The 18382-nt window shown below is 26.4% G+C and overlaps 5 protein-coding genes across 5 annotated transcripts; all 5 read left to right on the top strand.

Annotated features, from left to right (window-relative positions):
• The first annotated feature begins 2362 nt into the window (after window positions 1-2362).
• Window positions 2363-4268, top strand: LOC128962981 (dnaJ homolog subfamily A member 2-like). Its single transcript, XM_054309435.1, has 5 exons — window positions 2363-2654; window positions 2732-2797; window positions 2865-3066; window positions 3127-3256; window positions 3323-4268. The coding sequence occupies exons 1-5, from the start codon at window positions 2586-2588 to the stop codon at window positions 4125-4127; spliced, it is 1272 nt and encodes a 423-aa protein (XP_054165410.1). The 5' UTR covers window positions 2363-2585; the 3' UTR covers window positions 4128-4268.
• A 1419-nt stretch (window positions 4269-5687) lies between these two features.
• Window positions 5688-7698, top strand: LOC128962659 (xaa-Pro dipeptidase-like). The gene is made up of 5 exons (XM_054309054.1): window positions 5688-5850; window positions 5989-6157; window positions 6227-6433; window positions 6508-7461; window positions 7528-7698. Exons 1-5 carry the CDS (start codon window positions 5837-5839, stop codon window positions 7672-7674), a joined length of 1491 nt encoding a protein of 496 aa, XP_054165029.1. The 5' UTR covers window positions 5688-5836; the 3' UTR covers window positions 7675-7698.
• A 585-nt stretch (window positions 7699-8283) lies between these two features.
• LOC128962505 (xaa-Pro dipeptidase-like) lies at window positions 8284-8819 on the top strand. The gene is made up of 3 exons (XM_054308878.1): window positions 8284-8337; window positions 8461-8626; window positions 8685-8819. Exons 1-3 carry the CDS (start codon window positions 8324-8326, stop codon window positions 8817-8819), a joined length of 315 nt encoding a protein of 104 aa, XP_054164853.1. The 5' UTR covers window positions 8284-8323.
• A 504-nt stretch (window positions 8820-9323) lies between these two features.
• On the top strand, window positions 9324-10080 carry LOC128962504 (uncharacterized). The gene is made up of 3 exons (XM_054308877.1): window positions 9324-9469; window positions 9562-9783; window positions 9884-10080. Exons 1-3 carry the CDS (start codon window positions 9352-9354, stop codon window positions 10078-10080), a joined length of 537 nt encoding a protein of 178 aa, XP_054164852.1. The 5' UTR covers window positions 9324-9351.
• Window positions 10081-14987: 4907 nt separating this feature from the next.
• LOC128962663 (trifunctional nucleotide phosphoesterase protein YfkN-like) lies at window positions 14988-18059 on the top strand. The gene is made up of 6 exons (XM_054309057.1): window positions 14988-15450; window positions 15518-15604; window positions 15667-15806; window positions 15909-16034; window positions 16116-17285; window positions 17782-18059. The coding sequence occupies exons 1-6, from the start codon at window positions 15189-15191 to the stop codon at window positions 17887-17889; spliced, it is 1893 nt and encodes a 630-aa protein (XP_054165032.1). The 5' UTR covers window positions 14988-15188; the 3' UTR covers window positions 17890-18059.
• The last annotated feature ends 323 nt before the right edge of the window (window positions 18060-18382 follow it).

Here is an 18382-nt window from a genome sequence, read left to right as displayed (position 1 = left end):
TCACTCGATGACGACTACACCACTATATTGCAGACTTACCAACCAAGAGATTGGGGTCGACAATGGCTTACATCCCATACCATATCATACAACTACTATATATATCAATACATACCACTTACATATCATTGCGATAAACCATCGTTACTAACATTAGGACCACTATTTCATAACTTATCTATAAAATCAAAACTATTATAACTGTTTGACTAAACTTTTTAACCCACTCTCCAATAATTGTCAAAAAAAGTTTATATTTTTTATTGAATCATTAGTTTGGTTGCAATTGTAATTAACCGGTTATTTGATGAATGTTTGACATAAGCACTGGTATTTGGGTGTCAATAATGATATCACATGTGAAATGATAACCTTTTTACTATTATCTTATTATATATGATTCATGTGATGAATATATGACATCAATTGTATGGATATATGACTTATGAATTACTAGTTAGCAATTCCTCACAATTCTTATGTTTATTAGATATATAGATATAAAAGGTTTGTCGTGTTTGGTATCTATGCTATGGCTTATGTGTGCTAAGAAAGTATGGTCTTTGGTAGTGATAGTGTTGGCTGTGCTGCCATTGCAACGGCAAAGTGCAAGGCGTGCACAGTATAGTAGGTCTGTTGTTGACTGAAACGACTGCCAACTCGTCAGTGGTGTGCAGTGTATCAGCTTTTGGGTGACGTCCACAACGACTCCACTCGGAGTGGAAATCATCGATTCCTACATTACTTGTCTCCTATGCCTATCCTGTTTGGCTCTACCTATACATGGCATACATGACTGAGAGTTAGAGAGAGAGAGAGAGAGACAACTCTCCAGAAGAGTACTCAATGGCAAACAAATGGCACAAATGGCAAACATATCTCAATCATAGCCAACATTTCAACCATTGCTAACACATTTGATAACACATTGGTTTCAATGAATCGCTTGCTTTTCAGCTCAACTCTCATTACTTCCCATGAATTTTACCAATACTTTCAATACTAATGCATTAACTGTATATTTGTAAATATTTCTCAATAAAATTCAATCTTTATTATACTACCTGTTCTCAATATTACTGGTCTCAGCTTATAATGTATTGCATACACTAAATATCATATAACTTATAATTTAATAATACATACATTATATACAGTATATATCATAAACTATCTTATTATATCTATAGTTGATATTGTTTTGTATGTCATTATTTTTACGCTGAATTTATTCAATTTATTTACATTATTTTATTATATCATTAATGTTATCATCGATTTACACTCAATTAGCCAATTGTATAAAACTATTGTTTGATATTTTATGCCAATTACTAGAAATACATATATGGACCATAGTTTATGGCCACCATATAATATGGTTAGTCTTAGAGTTACTGAATAACCTCATTATTTTCCCCATTTTTAAATTACAATTAATAAAAAATAATTTAAAAATTAAATTCACAGACAAATTATAAGATATAGTTTAATTGTTAACTCTTTAGAGGAAATACAGTATTTCTATTTAATAAATTTCACACTTAAATTATTTATGTAATAATAAATTTTATTCAATGAAAATATAATAAAACTTTAATTTTATGCTATAATTTTTATATAATGTGTTGAAAATTATTACTTAATATTTTTAGCCTAAAAATGATTATAGAATTTTCAGGTATTTTTTCAGGTATTCATTTGAAAATAATAGGAATAATGCTTTTATTGGTAACACTTTGGTTTGTATAAGACATTTGGTGACATCAATGAGTATTTATTGATCGACGACACGCTTTTGATATATGAGATACCAAACAGATAATCAATATATCATTGAATCACTAAGTCTTACACTTTTGATTTGTTGTAACATTTTTTTATTACTTAGTTTATAGATATTTAATTGAAGTCAATAAAAAATATATTGATTTGTGAAAATTGCAAAATATTTATTTATCAATATTTTTGACATATAAATATAATATCAATATTATAATTTATAGATATTTATAAAATATAAATTATATATATTTTTTAATCAATTTTGTAATCAGTCTCGACTGATATCACTAAACATGTGATAATCAAATTGAAAGTTATAATAATAGAAAATCTCATGCAAACAATTTACACATTCATATAATAATACATTATATTTATATACAGTATATATAAGTTTAAAAACTTGAATTTGAGTTTATTTTTTAATTGATTAGTCGATTATAAAGTTATCCTAACTTTTTAAAGCCGACAATCAAATTGTGCGCCAAATTATCGCAAAAAATACGGTATAATATTAAATATAATTAAAAAGTAAATGTTTGGTCAATAGGTGTCATTAGTACTGCATTTGGCAGACATTATGCACTTTAAAAGCACTATTCAATTGAATACATGTTTTGTGAGAAACATTGAATGCATTATTGAATCAATGAATGAATGAATGACTCAATTGATTGAAACATTGATTGCGTTATAATTTAAGTGAAAGTGTTGTCTCATTTAGGTCTGTATTGAAAGTGTCCACTCATTTCAATTGATTTTGTTATCAAATTAATTGATTATTATCACCGAAACCACTGATGGCTGACAACAAATTATACGACTTATTAGGCGTCAGTAAGAGTGCATCGGTTAATGAGATTAAAAAGGTTACCATTGATTGCATTGATTGCATTGATTGTACAGAAATTAGCGAATAATAACTGATTTTTGTTTGTTTGTATAGCAATACCGAAAACTGGCCAAAACATATCATCCCGACAAAAATCAAGATCAAAATGAAGCCGAAAAGGTATGACCAGGAAATAGTTGGTATGCTTTTTGTTACACACATTGATATTGTCTTTTGTCAAAATCAGTTCAAAGAGATTTCATACGCTTATGAGGTATTATCCGATCAGAAGAAGAGAGAGATCTACGATCGATACGGTTTAAAGGGTCTTCAGGAGGGAGGCGGCAGTGATTTTGGTGCCGAAGATCTTTTATCACAAATGTTTGGCGGAGGCGGAGGCGGCGGACTGTTTGGTGGTTTGGGGGGATTTCCTGGTTTCTCAGGAATGGGTAATTAAATGACAAAATTGATTTTTTTTCAAAAGTATAACTGATGTATACTGTTATTAGGCGGTCGTCGACGTCAACGACGTGGTGAAGATACAGTACATCCATTGAAAGTAACGCTCGAAGATCTTTATAACGGAAAGGTTTCAAAACTTCAATTAAGTCGTAACGTTCTCTGCAAAGCTTGTAATGGGTATGTCTTGTGTTGTATTGTATGTTATGTATAGAAATAAATGTTATTTTTTTAATGATTGAATAGAGTCGGAGGCAAACCTGGATCTCGAGTTCCCTGTGCCGGGTGTAAGGGTCAGGGCATGAAAGTACATTTACGACAATTAGGACCCGGAATGCTTCAACAAATACAGCGACCGTGTGATGATTGTGGTGCTCAGGGAGAGGTTATCAATGAGAAAGACCGGTGCCGTACCTGTAGTGGCAAACGAGTTACTAATGAGACAAAGATTTTGGAAGTAAATGTTGATAAAGGTATGCAAAACGAACAGAAGATTACGTTTAGAGGAGAAGGCGATCAACAACCAGATGTAGAGACCGGAGATGTGATTATTATACTTCAGCAGAAACCAAACGACAAGTTTCAACGCAATGGAAATGATCTATTTCTTCCGCTAACCATCTCTTTGACCGAAGCCTTGTGTGGATTTGTTTATGTCTTAAAGCATTTAGACGGAAGAAATATTATTATCCGAAGCAAACCCGGAGAAGTGTTAATACCCGGATCTGTAAAAGGCATTCGTGGCGAAGGAATGCCTATCTATCGGAACCCATTTGAAAAGGGAAATCTTTATATTAAATTCAATATAGAGTTTCCGAAAAATCATTTTATAGATGAAGACAAACTTAAAGAATTTGAAAAAATTGTTCCGCAAAGGAATGAACCGATGGATATTGACTTAAATGATGAACACACTGAAGAGGTCGACCTTCACGACTACGACCCATCCAATGAACGAAGTAATGGTAGCGCAGGTAGAGGTGAAGCATACGATAGCGATGATGAAGACGGACGCGGAGGTCAGGGTGGCATCAAATGTGCCACTCATTAGTTGTGAAGTAGAAGTGAATTGGTTTTTCAATATTATTATAATTAGTATTTAGTTTTAATTTAAAATAATTTTGTTTTTAAAAAATATAAATTTATATATATATTATATATCTTTATAACAGAATTAATAATAAATATTTTACACACAATTAAACAGTTTTTGAATGAAAAGCATTCCTCATATTAGACTTTATCAAAACATTTCTATAGTATTTCTATTTAAACTTTGTATACAATTAATGTTTACTGTAATTACATGAAAGTTAAGCATTTTATGTTACATTTTATAAAAATATTCAGTAACAATTTTATGTATATTTCATTTCATTTTAACTATTTTTTCCAAATTAATATTAAAATTAAATTTATTATTTAATAATTAATAAAAAATAATTACGTTTTTATTTTAAGTTTCTAATTAATATTGATATGTAAATGAGTAAAATAAAATTTTATTATGATCATTAATAACTACTAGTACTACAGTACAATAATACTATTTCTAAGTTTATAAAATAATTGAACAAAACTGTATTTTAATTAATTTTATTAAATATTTTCAATGTTTCTAATAATTATTATTGTATGAATACTGTATAATAAGACAGTTGTTAAAAGAAATACTGATATTTAATTTTTTTAAGTTTATATAAATTATTTCCAATTTATAGATATAATATTAATTATCTCAAGTGTCTGTAAATTGATCATAATGTTTAATTTTTATAATTTTTTCATTATAATAATAATTTCAAATATTATTGTATAATATTCTTATTATTATTTTTTGTATTGTTAATTATATTTGATAAATAATTTTGGATTTAAAAAACAATAATGAGTATTATGTTATACAGTATTTTCATTTAGAAAAGCAAATTATTTTTGCTAATTATTAAATTATATAAATCAATGATATATAATATCTATTAATATTTATACAACTGATAAATAAAATAAACAATGGAAACGGTCATTTCAATAAAATGACAATAATAATTATTGTAAAATATACAACAGTATAATTATTAATCTAATGTTAATTGTATATTGTATTTAATTTTGAAGTAAATGAGCAGTTATTATAAATATTATTAATGATAACATTATAATAAAAACACAATAAATAAATAATATAATAAAGATAACTATAATACCGCAATAATCACTATTACTGGATATTAATTACTGTAATCATGTATTGGTATTAAATACAATAAAAAATTTCGATGGTTTCAAAAGTTGCTTCACATTGTACTGTACTGTACTTAACATTTGTTAAATCATTACAAAATTGCAATTTTAAAAATAATTTATTAACTAATTACTAAACTAGTTACATGTAATTATAATTAATATTATTTTTAATATAACAAAAACAACATTAATATAATATTTATTAAAACAATGTATAGATTTTAAGTGATGTACAGAATAACAGAATTTGAAACTTATTATTCAATATAATGTTTGAAATGTAAAGTCAAGTCACTAGCGATTGGCTGTCAGTTATGTATTCATATGTGTTGTATTGTACTTATCATTCAATAATTTCTAATCTAAACCTCAATATCAACAATATATCAACACTTGAACTAAATGTCACTTCTTTGCCATAATTCATATCATTTATTGAGTTGTCTTTTGAAAAGATCGTCAGTTTATTAGTGCTTTTAAAATAATTTTATTGTTTTAATAATTAACCAAAAAATGGCTCAACAAGAGTAAGCATTTATTTATTAATACTGTATAACATTTTAAAAAACTTATGAACAAATTTAATCAAAATAATTATTAATTAATTTAATTTTTATTGAATTAAAATATGATTTTATAAATTATATATATTAATTGTATATTAGGAAAGGTGTCTTTCAAATGGGTTGTCATACTCTAAGTATTGATTCATCTCTCCATCGTCTCAATCGTCAGCGACTCGTCAACCGATTGAAACCAAAAAACTTGGGATCAAATGTGTTGATTGTATTACAGGGAGGAGAGACTAAAAATATGTATTGTACTGATATAGAGGTAATGTGCTATCAATTAGTTGTTAGTTTGTTATTGAAGCCAATATTAAACCAGTTTATTGTCTTATAGCCCATCTTTCGTCAGGAGTCATACTTTCACTGGACATTTGGTGTCCGCGAACCTGACTTTTACGGTGCTATTGATGTCAATACTGGTCGCTCTTATTTGTTTACACCTAAGCTTCCCGAATCGTATGCCATTTGGATGGGAAAACTATTGACTCTTCAAGAGATCCGCGATATTTATGGTGTGGATGAAGTGCATTATGTATCAGATGTATGATCTGTTTTTTCCAAACTTAATATACAAATATAATCTAATTATAATTATTTATATCTTTTTAAAAATAGATTGCAAATGTGATTACAGGTCTCAAACCTGAACTTCTATTGACACTCGAAGGACTAAATAGTGATTCGGGATTAACGACTAGAGAAGCAGTTTTTGATGGAATCGGAAAATTCAAAGTCAATAATAAAATTCTTTACAATGAGATCACTGAATGTCGTCTTATTAAGACAAGCGCTGAACTGCAAGTTCTTAGATATACTAATCGTATCAGTAGTGAGGCTCACAAAGAGGTTATGAAAAATATCAGATCCGGAATGACTGAATACCAATTGGAGTCTATATTTAAACACTATTCATATTATAACGGCGGTGCACGTCATATGTCTTATACATGTATATGCGGTTCGGGCGATAATGGAGCGACCCTTCATTATGGACACGCCGGTGCTCCCAATGATAAGGTTATCAATGACGGTGATATGTGTCTCTTTGATATGGGATGTGAATACTATTGTTATTCATCGGACATTACCTGTTCGTTTCCCGCTAACGGAAAGTTTACTTCCGATCAAAAGATTATTTACGAAGCAGTTCTGAAAGCTAACAGAGCTGTTATGGCAGCAGTAAAACCTGGAATTTCGTGGCGTGACATGCATTTGCTTGCAGAACAAACTCAACTACAAGAACTTATTAGACACGGATTACTAAAGGGTGACATCAATGATATGATGTCCGCTCGTTTGGGTTATATATTTATGCCACACGGATTGGGACATCTTATGGGAATTGATGTACATGACGTCGGTGGCTATCTAGAGGATTGTCCTCAACGTCCTAAAGAACAGGGTCTCAGCAGTTTAAGAACTTGTAGGACTCTAGAAGAAGGTATGGTATTAACTATAGAACCGGGAATTTATTTCATTGAAGCACAGCTTAAGAGAGCTAAAGATGATTCAAATCTGTCAAAGTTTATTGTGTGGGATGTTATCAATAGATTCAGAAATTTTGGTGGAGTAAGTCATTTAAATAATGGTTTAATTTGATTAACTTTACTTTAACCACAACTTTAATGAATTTAGGTGCGAATTGAAGATGATATTGTGATTACAAGCACTGGTATGGAGTTATTGACTGACGTTCCCCGAACTGTCGATGAAATCGAGGCATTGATGGCTGAGGGACGCAAACTTGATGTCAAGTTTCCTCAACAAAAAATGTTAAAATAAATCTTTTACGTTAATTATAATAAGCGACTCTATAATACATTTGTGATTTAAATATTTTATTATAATTCTCAATAATTTAAAGCAATATTTTTTAACTATAAATAATTATAAATTTATGCTAAATTTTGTAATTTTTTAATAATTAATGCTAATTATGTACTTTTTATTACTTGTACAATCATTTATTAAATTACTAAATTAATAAATACACAAGATTTTAATGAAATATATGTAAATGGATTTAATATTTTATCAATAATTACATTTTGTAAGAATAAATAATTTTTAACAATAAATGACAAATAATTTGCTAATTAAAGTCATTAAAAAGATATGGAAGAAGAATAAATATAAGCAATGATAACAATGACTATCTTAATAATAAACTTAATTTTATTGCCAATTATATCATAACATTTACATTTTATTTTTGTATAACAATAACAATATAACAAAAATTATCATTTTTCCATTAATTAGTAGTAAAGTATTTCTCTTCTGAAGTTTAATTTCAATAATATGACAACACTTCAGCTAAATGTAATTTTTTTGCTATAATTCGTATCTTTTATTTAGTTATATTTGAAAAATAATAGTTATTTTACTACTGTTTTTAAAATAATAAATAATTCAATATATTGGCTAAAATATGGCTCAACAGAAGTAAAAATATTTATTATTAAATATTAAAAAACTTAATTTAAAATAAATGATTAGAATTTATATTGAAAATTTCAATTTGAAATCAATAATATTTAATTTATTTGATAATATTATGTATATTAGGAAAGGTGTCTTTCAAATGGGTTGTCATACACTAAGTATTGATTCATCTCTCCATCGTCTCAATCGTCAGCGACTCGTCGACCGATTGAAAAAAAACTTGGGATCAAATGTATTGATTGTATTACAGGGAGGAGAGACTAAAAATATGTATTGTACTGATATAGAGGTAATGTACTATAAATTAATTGTTTTGTTGTTATATTAAATAACTTTTTGTTTTATAGCCCCTCTTTCGTCAGGAGTCATACTTTCACTGGACATTTGGTGTCCGCGAACCTGACTTTTACAGTGCTATTGATGTCAATACTGGTCGCTCTTATTTGTTTACACCTAATCTTCCCGAATCGTATGCCATTTGAATGGGAAATCTATTGACTCTTCAAGAGATTCGTGATATTTATGGTGTGGATGAAGTGCATTATGTATCAAATGTATGGTTTTTTGCAAACTTAATATACAAATATAATCTAATTATAATTATTTATATGATTTAAAAAATAGATGAAAATAATGTTAAAATAAATCTTTTACGTTAATTATAATTAGCGACTCTACAGAATTTTAGAAAATCAAATACTTTATTACTATTTTCATTAGTTAAAGAGAAATATTTTTTAGCTATAAATAATTATATAATTATAATAGATTTTGTTATTTTTGAATAATTAATGATAAATATATTTTTTTTAATTTGTACAATCATTTAATATAAAATACCTGAATAAATAGGCAGTATATTAATATAAAATGTGTAAATATAATTAAATTGATATATTGTACATAAATTGTATTTAATAAGTATTTAAGCAATTAATAAATAATCACGTTATTTAACAACAAATAATTTTAAATATTATAATAGATGTGATATCAATTTGCTAATCAAACAAAATGACAAAAAGTAAGACAAAAGACATGGAAGGAGCAAATATAAGCAATAATAACGATACATATCGTAATAGACTTGATTTTGTTGCCAACTATATCATAACATTTACATTTAATATTGGTATAAAAATTATCTAATGTTTTTATAATGTTTATATCATATAACAAAAATTATTATAATTTTTTATATTAACTTATATCTCTATTAATTAGCGGTCAAGTATTTAATTATAGGAATAGTCGCCAAAATTCTGTTCAGTCAAAGAGATTATGTTTTCATATTTGCATTCATATGTATTCCTCATTTAATAGTAAAATCTATTTCATACTTCAATCCAATAGAAAACAAATCACTAAGTTTTTTGATTAAAGGAGTACTAAATATTATTTTTATTGTGGCAGCAATTATCTTATATTTCATATATAGACTATTGAGTAAGCATTATCTAAAAGAGATAAAAAAAAATAATAAATAAATAAATAATTTCCAAACTATTAGCATGGTAATTTTTTGCAAATAATTTTTTTTAAATAGTGACAAACGATAAATTCATTGAAGACGTTATATTTCAAACCAGTCTATTCTTGTTTGTCATTATATCCACAATACTAGTAATTATTTATGTCTTAATCATTAAAAGTGTTCAGCAAAACGACTCTCTGGCAAACAAACAAAACAAGTCTAACAATGAAAAGTCAAATCCTAAGAAAACATGTCAGAGAAATGGTTAGAAATATATATATATATATATATACAGTACACATGTATGTATACATATAAGACATAAAATCATCATTATATGTAATGTCCAATCAAATGACAATAATATATCTTACATTAAAATGCATGTCATTTATATACAATATTTAGAAAAAACACATTTAATATTTAAAATTTTAGTAAATATTATTATTTACAACATTTTTCCTAATTATTAATAGGAATATTTTTATTATTAAAATGATTTATATATTTTTTTTATCTATATTTATCTATTTTTATTATATATTTTTTCAACAAATTAATAATTTATTGTATAGACTATTACATTACTCTCTACAGTAAAGTTGTTTATATTTTTTTAGCACACATTTTTACGTAAGAGTAAAAACAAGTGTTTATTGAGATAATTATTTTTATACTTGTTTTGTATTTATGTAAATTTTTAATAAATAATATTTTTATTGACTTACAAAATGTTTATTAAATATCATTTTTATTCAAAAAAAAAAATTAAAATTGTTTTTTCAAAAAATTACAAATAACTTATAATAATTAAGTGTTTAAAGTAAGTTATGTATATATTTAATTTATCATAACATTTAAATTCAAAATAATTCATTTAAAAATTAATTAATCCTAAGATAGTACTATATATTTATATATTGTATATATCAATAGTAATATGAAATAGTAGAAGATTTGTACATTTATTATATGTGAACACATCATTTAAAAATTATTAATTAGTTCATATATTTTTGCGTTTACCATATATTTTAAATAGTTTCTGATAATGAATTGCTGTTTATATAAATATACGATTGTATATATGGTATATAATGAAAAATAAACAACAAATTTGTGGTTAAAAAGATATACAAAGAAACAAAAGGACACAAATAGTGGTGTGAAGACAAAAATGATTCATTAAATGATAACTCATGTATATATCGATGAAATAAATATAATTTAAATAATAGTAGTAATAATAGTAATAATAATAACAGTTAAGCGTTCAATAGATTGAAACGGTTTTCATTTTGATCCAAGTCTTCATCACTCAGATCTTCGCCATAAAAATTATGAGCGTTTTTATTGTTGGCCAACGATTCGCGGCTCTTGTATTGGATCCGTTTAACCGCTTCTTTAATAAGAGATCCCTCTTTTAACAAATTCATGAGTTCATAGGTTTCACTCATAGCACCCAAAGATGACGACCTCTTAAGGCCGGCCTTTGCATTGGTGTCCACTAAATACTTGCATTTATAACAATAACAACTGTTGTTTGACTGAGACCTAAGTGTCGATGAATTGTGTGTCTGGTATGGACTCAGACGAGATAAACGACACAAACGATGATTAGTCTTAAGGCACAACTTATTGGTCAGCGTTGAGACCAAATCGTCGACAACCGACTCATTCAATGCCGACTTATAACTATTATCTTCGCCACCGATCGACTCATTGTCTGATTTGTGGTCAATGTTTGTTTTATTAAACCATTGGTTGGGCATACGTTTGACGGGCATATCAATCAATATTAACTATTATTAATCAATTATAATGTAATTAATTCACTTTATATTAAACAAAACTTAATGACAAATAAGTGGCGAAAACAACAAAAATTCAATAAATAACTTATTTTGTTGTTATTATTATTATTAATAAATAAAATCAATTATAACTTGTTTTTCAATGAGTTGTTTACAAAACACAACCAAAAAATCGTTGACTCAATCAATGACTTAATTAATGTATTAATTAATTAATGAAACAATGAGTCAATTATTACAATAATATCACTGACTATATGACCATAAATTGATCCCAAAGTGACAATCAATTATTGGACACAATAACCGATAGCCGCAGTCATTGAATGGCAAACAACACACTGTGAGGTATACGTCGACACAAATCAATGAAAAAAAACTAAACCAAAACAATAGGTGTTTGTGTTGTTTGTGTTTGACTTACTGTTACACACACTGTGTGTTACACACTGTTTATACACAACACTACTATAGTCTATACTATAGACTCTATACTGTAGTAGAGGTTAAACAATAACACAAAACACATAACATATACAACATATACACTGACAACACATACACTTTGTTTATGTTATGGTCTTATCATTGATTCATAGATTACGACATTGTTTTGATGAATACATTGTACTGTTTATAGCATTAGGGGATCAAAAACACGTCAAACGTTTTTAATGTATTTTCAATTGTATTTATAGAGCAAAGCAGTGATCAAAACATTGAGGTTTTGTTATGTTTTGAGTCTAAAAACAGGTCTTTAGTTATACAGTACTAAACTATAGTATAGTACAGGAGTTAGACTTTAAGGCATTTAAAAGTGCAAACGTTTGCAAACAATTCAAAATTATATGCAAAAAGCAGTCATTGAATACATTGAATGCATTGATTAGTACATCAATTCATTGAAACCAATGTTTGTTTGTTTGTATTGCTTTCCACAAGTTATGCCAAACAAGTAATAGTTTGATTGTGTAATCGCTTTAATATTTATGATAAGTTTATTATTGTTTTTATTATTTTTTATTTTATCACTGTTTGTGTATATTTAATATATCATAATAAATAAATAACACATGTATTATTTTTAAGCAAACATAATAATTTGTTTCACACAATCAAGGCAATCAATTATTATACTGTATATGATATAGTGTATAGCAATTACATGTTAATTATTATTATTTTTTAATACAACTAATTGTTTAGTTTAAACTTTATAAAATTTTTAGCTTAATTTAGATTATATACGCGGGCTATTATTTTAATTTTATTTTCAAAATTGATTTTTAATAATAGCAATTAAAATTATTTATAAAAAATCAATGATAGTTTTAATTTGAAAACTTGTCTGTTTTTTAGTTAATGTTAATTATAATTATAATTATTTTTATTATTAGATATTGCCTATTATCTGACAAATTTACGCTATATGTGACCTTCAATATTAAATAAATATTAATTAAAAGTATAAACATGTACAAATATGTTATATCATTTTCATATTTTATATATAAATTTATATTTTTAGTAAACTATATAATTTATACATGTATCATTTTTCTAATATTCTGTATATATTTATTATTTGCAAAAACATATTTTTACAGATTGATATTATTACTATTACTACATTTATCTATCTATAAATTTATATGTTTATTGATATTTTATAAGCTTAATAAATAATAATTTTTTTGTTTACAAGAAATTTATTTTCTACATTGATATTTATAACCATAAAAGCAAAATTATTTTTTTATATTAAATATATATATTTTATTTCTAATTTTATATATTTAAAGACATTTTATATATAAGCTAATTTTAGACAAATGTATTTTTTCTTAAAAATACATTAAGTTTTATTGCATTAAAAATTTATATAAAATATACACTATTATTAATATATTGACAAAGGCGTACAATCTATTTTATTGTATTTAATTATAATGTTTTTACAATTTTATTAATAAAAAACAAAATTCAATGTAATTCTGATTTTATACTAAAAATTATTATTTTCTGAAACTATATATAATATTATACAATAAAGTATAGTATTATCAGGATTTACGTCAATTGTCGCCCAATTATAGCGGCAATACATTTGGTAAATATAATTTAATTATTTACTAAATGCAATATTAATACTTTACTAAAATAATAATCATTATATAAGAAAATGTCATAATATTTTTGAAATTTTATTTTTGAAATATATTATCAAATGTTTTGCTTTAAAGACATGTTAAGAATCTCAAGAATTTGTTTTATTTATATTTATTTTTTTACAATTAAGCGATCTTTGAAAAAATAAATAAAACACTTTTCAAAATTTTGTTTTTTATGTTTTTGAATTAAATTAATAATTATTGTTTTCAACAGTTTTCTAGTAGTAAATGCCGTTAAACACTGTATTATAATTATTCACTCAATTAAGTCACTATTATTATTATTATTATTATTATTTTATTACTTAATTTATAATACTGTAGTAAAACATACTGTTTGTATTAAATCAAGGTTAAGCAATGTTTTGGATTTTAGCGGGGGTTTAGGAGGGGGTTAACTTACAAAATTCTCAACAAATAATCTTGGGGAGAGTCTAGGGTGAGGGTAGATTTTTATTTCATTTTTAAACAACAATTTTTTCAAAAATCAAAATTAAGAGTAAAGAGAAAAATTATTAATAAAAACTTTATTATAAACAGTATATATTGTTTTAATAATTTTATTTATGTAAAAATTCTATTTAAATTGTAATATGATTACTGTCTTTTCAACAAATAGTTAATTTTTAATTTTTTAGTTAAATAATTTAATTAAAATAATGTTATATTTAGATTAATTTTAACGTAATGTTATTTATTTTTAATCAATAATTACATTCATATAAGTTATCACACAACATAATAACATTTAATAAAACATTATCAATTAAAATTTTTATAATTTGAAAAAATTATCGCTTAAAAACTAGGGGGGTCATTTCTCAATTGTTCAAAATTTTTTCAATTTGGTCAAAAAAGTCAGGGGGGGCTAATCACAAAATCACGTTTTTAGAGGGGTCATTTGGTTTGACCCTCCCCCTACCCCCTTAATTAACTCTGGGATTAAATATATACATTTGTATATATTATTTAATTTTGAAGCAATGAAGCAAAAACTATCTATTTATTGAAATAAATAAAATAATTTTATTTATTTATATTTTATATAAAATATTAAAATAGTCTATAAGTCTAGCGATACATATTGTATATTATATTTATATACAATATATATATTGATATTTTTGTGAATACAATGAGTGAATCAATTGGTTAAGCAATGAATGAATGAATGAATGCATGAATTTTGAAACAGAGATATTATGAGTGTATATAAAGAGATGTTATGTTATGTTATGTTATGTCTAATGCATTGAGTGTTGTGTTAGTAGTGTTTGACAGCAGAAGACCTTCACATGAAATGACAAACGCGTCTCTCATCTAATCATTGGATCTTATGATACATTTTTGATACATTAAAGATATTTAAGTCATTTTTTTGACCAAACAATGCCAGCAATTGATAATACGTTTGATGATAATTGCTATGAAAGTAATAATAATAACAATAACAATATGAATGACTGCAGCAAAATGTCTTCATCCGAACCAAAGGTTATGACAATTCTTCATTTCAACGATTGCTATAACGTTGAGCCGCGAAATGAAGAGCCATCAGGAGGTGCGGCCCGAATGGTCACTGCGTTCAACACTTTCAAAGATCTCAATCCATTGGTTCTGTTCAGTGGAGACATAATCGCGCCATCGATTAGTAAGTGTTTATCACTTTTGAAGATCTTTTAATGATAGCTAAAAAACAAATTTTTGTAACCAAATAGTGAGCACTTTTGCCAAAGGAGAGCAAATGATTCCCGTTGTTAAAGCATTAGACATCGATTGTGCCATTTATGGCAATCACGAGTTTGGTATGCATTTTAACCATTCATTTGACTTTTAATGGAAAATAACTGTTATTTTTTCTGTACAGACTTTGGTGTCGATAATCTCTTATCATTTGTAAAACAGACATCATTTCCATGGCTTATGAGTAATGTCTTCGATAATGAAACTAACCGCCCATTAGGTGACGGCAAGATTTGGCACATTATCGACAAATCTGACATAAAAGTAATTATTTAAATTTATTTTATTTTTTTTTAATAATTTCAATAAATCTTTATATAATTGTATATAATATTAATTATTTTAATTTTAAACAATTTATCAAAGTTTGGAATAATTGGTTTGATTGAAGAGGAATGGTTGGCAACATTGGCCACACTTGCTCTCGAAGATGTTACTTATATTGATTTTGTTACAGAGGGCAGGAAATTGGCTAAACTTCTTAAAGAAAAAGTTAGAAAAATTGTCTTTATTTTGATATTTTTTATCTTTAATTTTGACGATATTTAAAATTTAAATAATAATAATTTATAGGAAAACGTAGATTTTGTGATCGCTTTAACTCACATGCGTTTCCCAAATGACTGTCGACTCGCTGAAAATGTTGACGAAATTGATCTAATTCTTGGTGGACACGATCACGACTATGAGGTTAAATTAGTTAATGGAAAGTATATTATCAAAAGTGGCACTGATTTTAGGCAATTTAGTCGAATTGATATCACATTCAAAGGACAATCTTTTGACATATCGATCAAAGAAATTAATGTTAATTCATATGATTTTGAAGAAGAAAAGTCATTGAAAGCAGAATTAGAAAAGTATTCGGATATAATTGAAGGCAAAATGGACTCTGTTTTGGGTCACATTAGCTGTGATTTGGACGGAAGGTTTGCATCGATCCGAACTAAAGAAACCAATTTAGGCAATTTAGTGGCAGATATTATGCTGGCGTCAACTCATTCAGATCTGGCTATTCTTAACTCTGGAACTCTTAGAAGTGATCAAATTCATAGCAAAGGACCATTTCTACTAAGAGATTTAGTCACAATTATGCCAATGATGGACCCGTTAATTGTATTAAATGCAACGGGACATCAAATATGGAAAGCATTAGAGAATGGTGTGTCTCAATGGCCCAGACTTGAGGGTCGTTTCCCACAAGTGGCTGGAATTAAGTTTGCTTTCAATCCATCCAAACCTCCTGGAAGTCGTATTAATGCCAAATATATGAAGATTGGCGATGAATATCTAGATTTAAATCAAAAGTATAGACTCGTTACTAAAGGATATTTGGCTCAAGGAAAAGATGGCTACGATATCCTCAAAGAATGTCAAGTATTACAGAAGGAAGACGAGTGTCCAGAAATGGTCACATCTGTACAAAATCATTTCGAATCAATCAAAATATTGACGGGAAATACACGTAAAACCAATCACAGACAGAGTCTGGTTTGCCTCTCTCGACGCACATCTGTTGTCAAAATGCATGACATCGGAAGTCTTGACTTAAACTCAATGACACAGAGCTTTCACGAGACACGACATGACAACACCCAACTCAGGGGTCAACTTAAAAAAGTGATGAGTTTGGATGGCAGAAGATCTACTCTTACTCGATGTCCATCTTTTGAGAACATTGAGTACGAGTACTGCAAACTTGAACCCAAAGTCGAGGGACGGATCATCATATTGACCGAAGAGGTAAACTAAGAATCCCTAATATTATCTCAAAAATATTGTGATATCACTGCCTTTTCCCACAAATTGTGTTATTATTATTATTATTGTTTTAATTTCAATATTGTTTTTAATTACCCGATTGCAATTATATTTATAAAAAATTGTTTTAGCTTTTTAATATTAATTTAGATCTGGTTTTAATATGTTATTTGTTATAATTTTCACAATATATATATATATATATATACTGTTTTGTTTTATTTTTTAAATATTATTTGTTATAGATTATAATTATTGATGATTGAAATCACTATTTTACTCTTAATTTTGTATGCAATAATCAATATTATTATTTTAATTTGAAAGCATTAATTTTTTGTTGTTGTTGTGGATATATTTGGAAATTATGCACACATTTAAGTTAAATTTTTATCAATTGCAAGTCACACCTGATTTGATATTCATGTTTTGTAACTATAATTAAGTTAAATGCCTTATAAACTGACAAAACATACAGATTTTGCAACGACTCGAAAAAGAGAAACAGGAATTCATTAGTTCTAACATATTAGAGGATCCCATTCCTGAAGAGGACAATGAAGTCGAAGAGTCTGCTTGTGATTAGAGATAACCATTTCATTCTTAATCATTAAACAAATATTATTAATACTTATTCCACTTAATTATCGGTAGTTAAGAAAAGTGACAAAATTAAAGATTTCATTAAGTTTTGAAAGTTTAAGTCAAAATAAGTCCTAAAAGTCAATTAGGCTAATAAATTAAAGTAAATCTTATGATACCATTTGATATAAAAAATTATTTGATAAAAAAAAGTTATATAGTAGTCAAAAATAATGTACAAATTATCGATAATATTTTGTACTTTATTCTACGGATATATTTTAAAAAATGATACTAAATATTAACAAAATTTAATAAACAAAATGTATTGTATGTATCAAAACCTAAAAAAGCAATAAAAGGTTGTTTAGGTCTCAATTGAAAATCCGACCAAAAATATTAAAGTCGATGGAAATGAATATTATTTCCACAATAATTGTGATCATAAATATAACCTAAACTTAGAAATAACTTTTTTCGATATAAAAAATAGCTTT

This window comes from Oppia nitens, unplaced genomic scaffold (genome assembly GCF_028296485.1).
Source record: "Oppia nitens isolate AA-2021 unplaced genomic scaffold, nextdenovo-longstitch-racon4-pilon3 scaffold6_pilon_pilon_pilon, whole genome shotgun sequence".
Classification (NCBI taxonomy): domain Eukaryota; kingdom Metazoa; phylum Arthropoda; class Arachnida; order Sarcoptiformes; family Oppiidae; genus Oppia; species Oppia nitens.
This window is presented reverse-complemented; position numbering and strand designations above follow the sequence as displayed.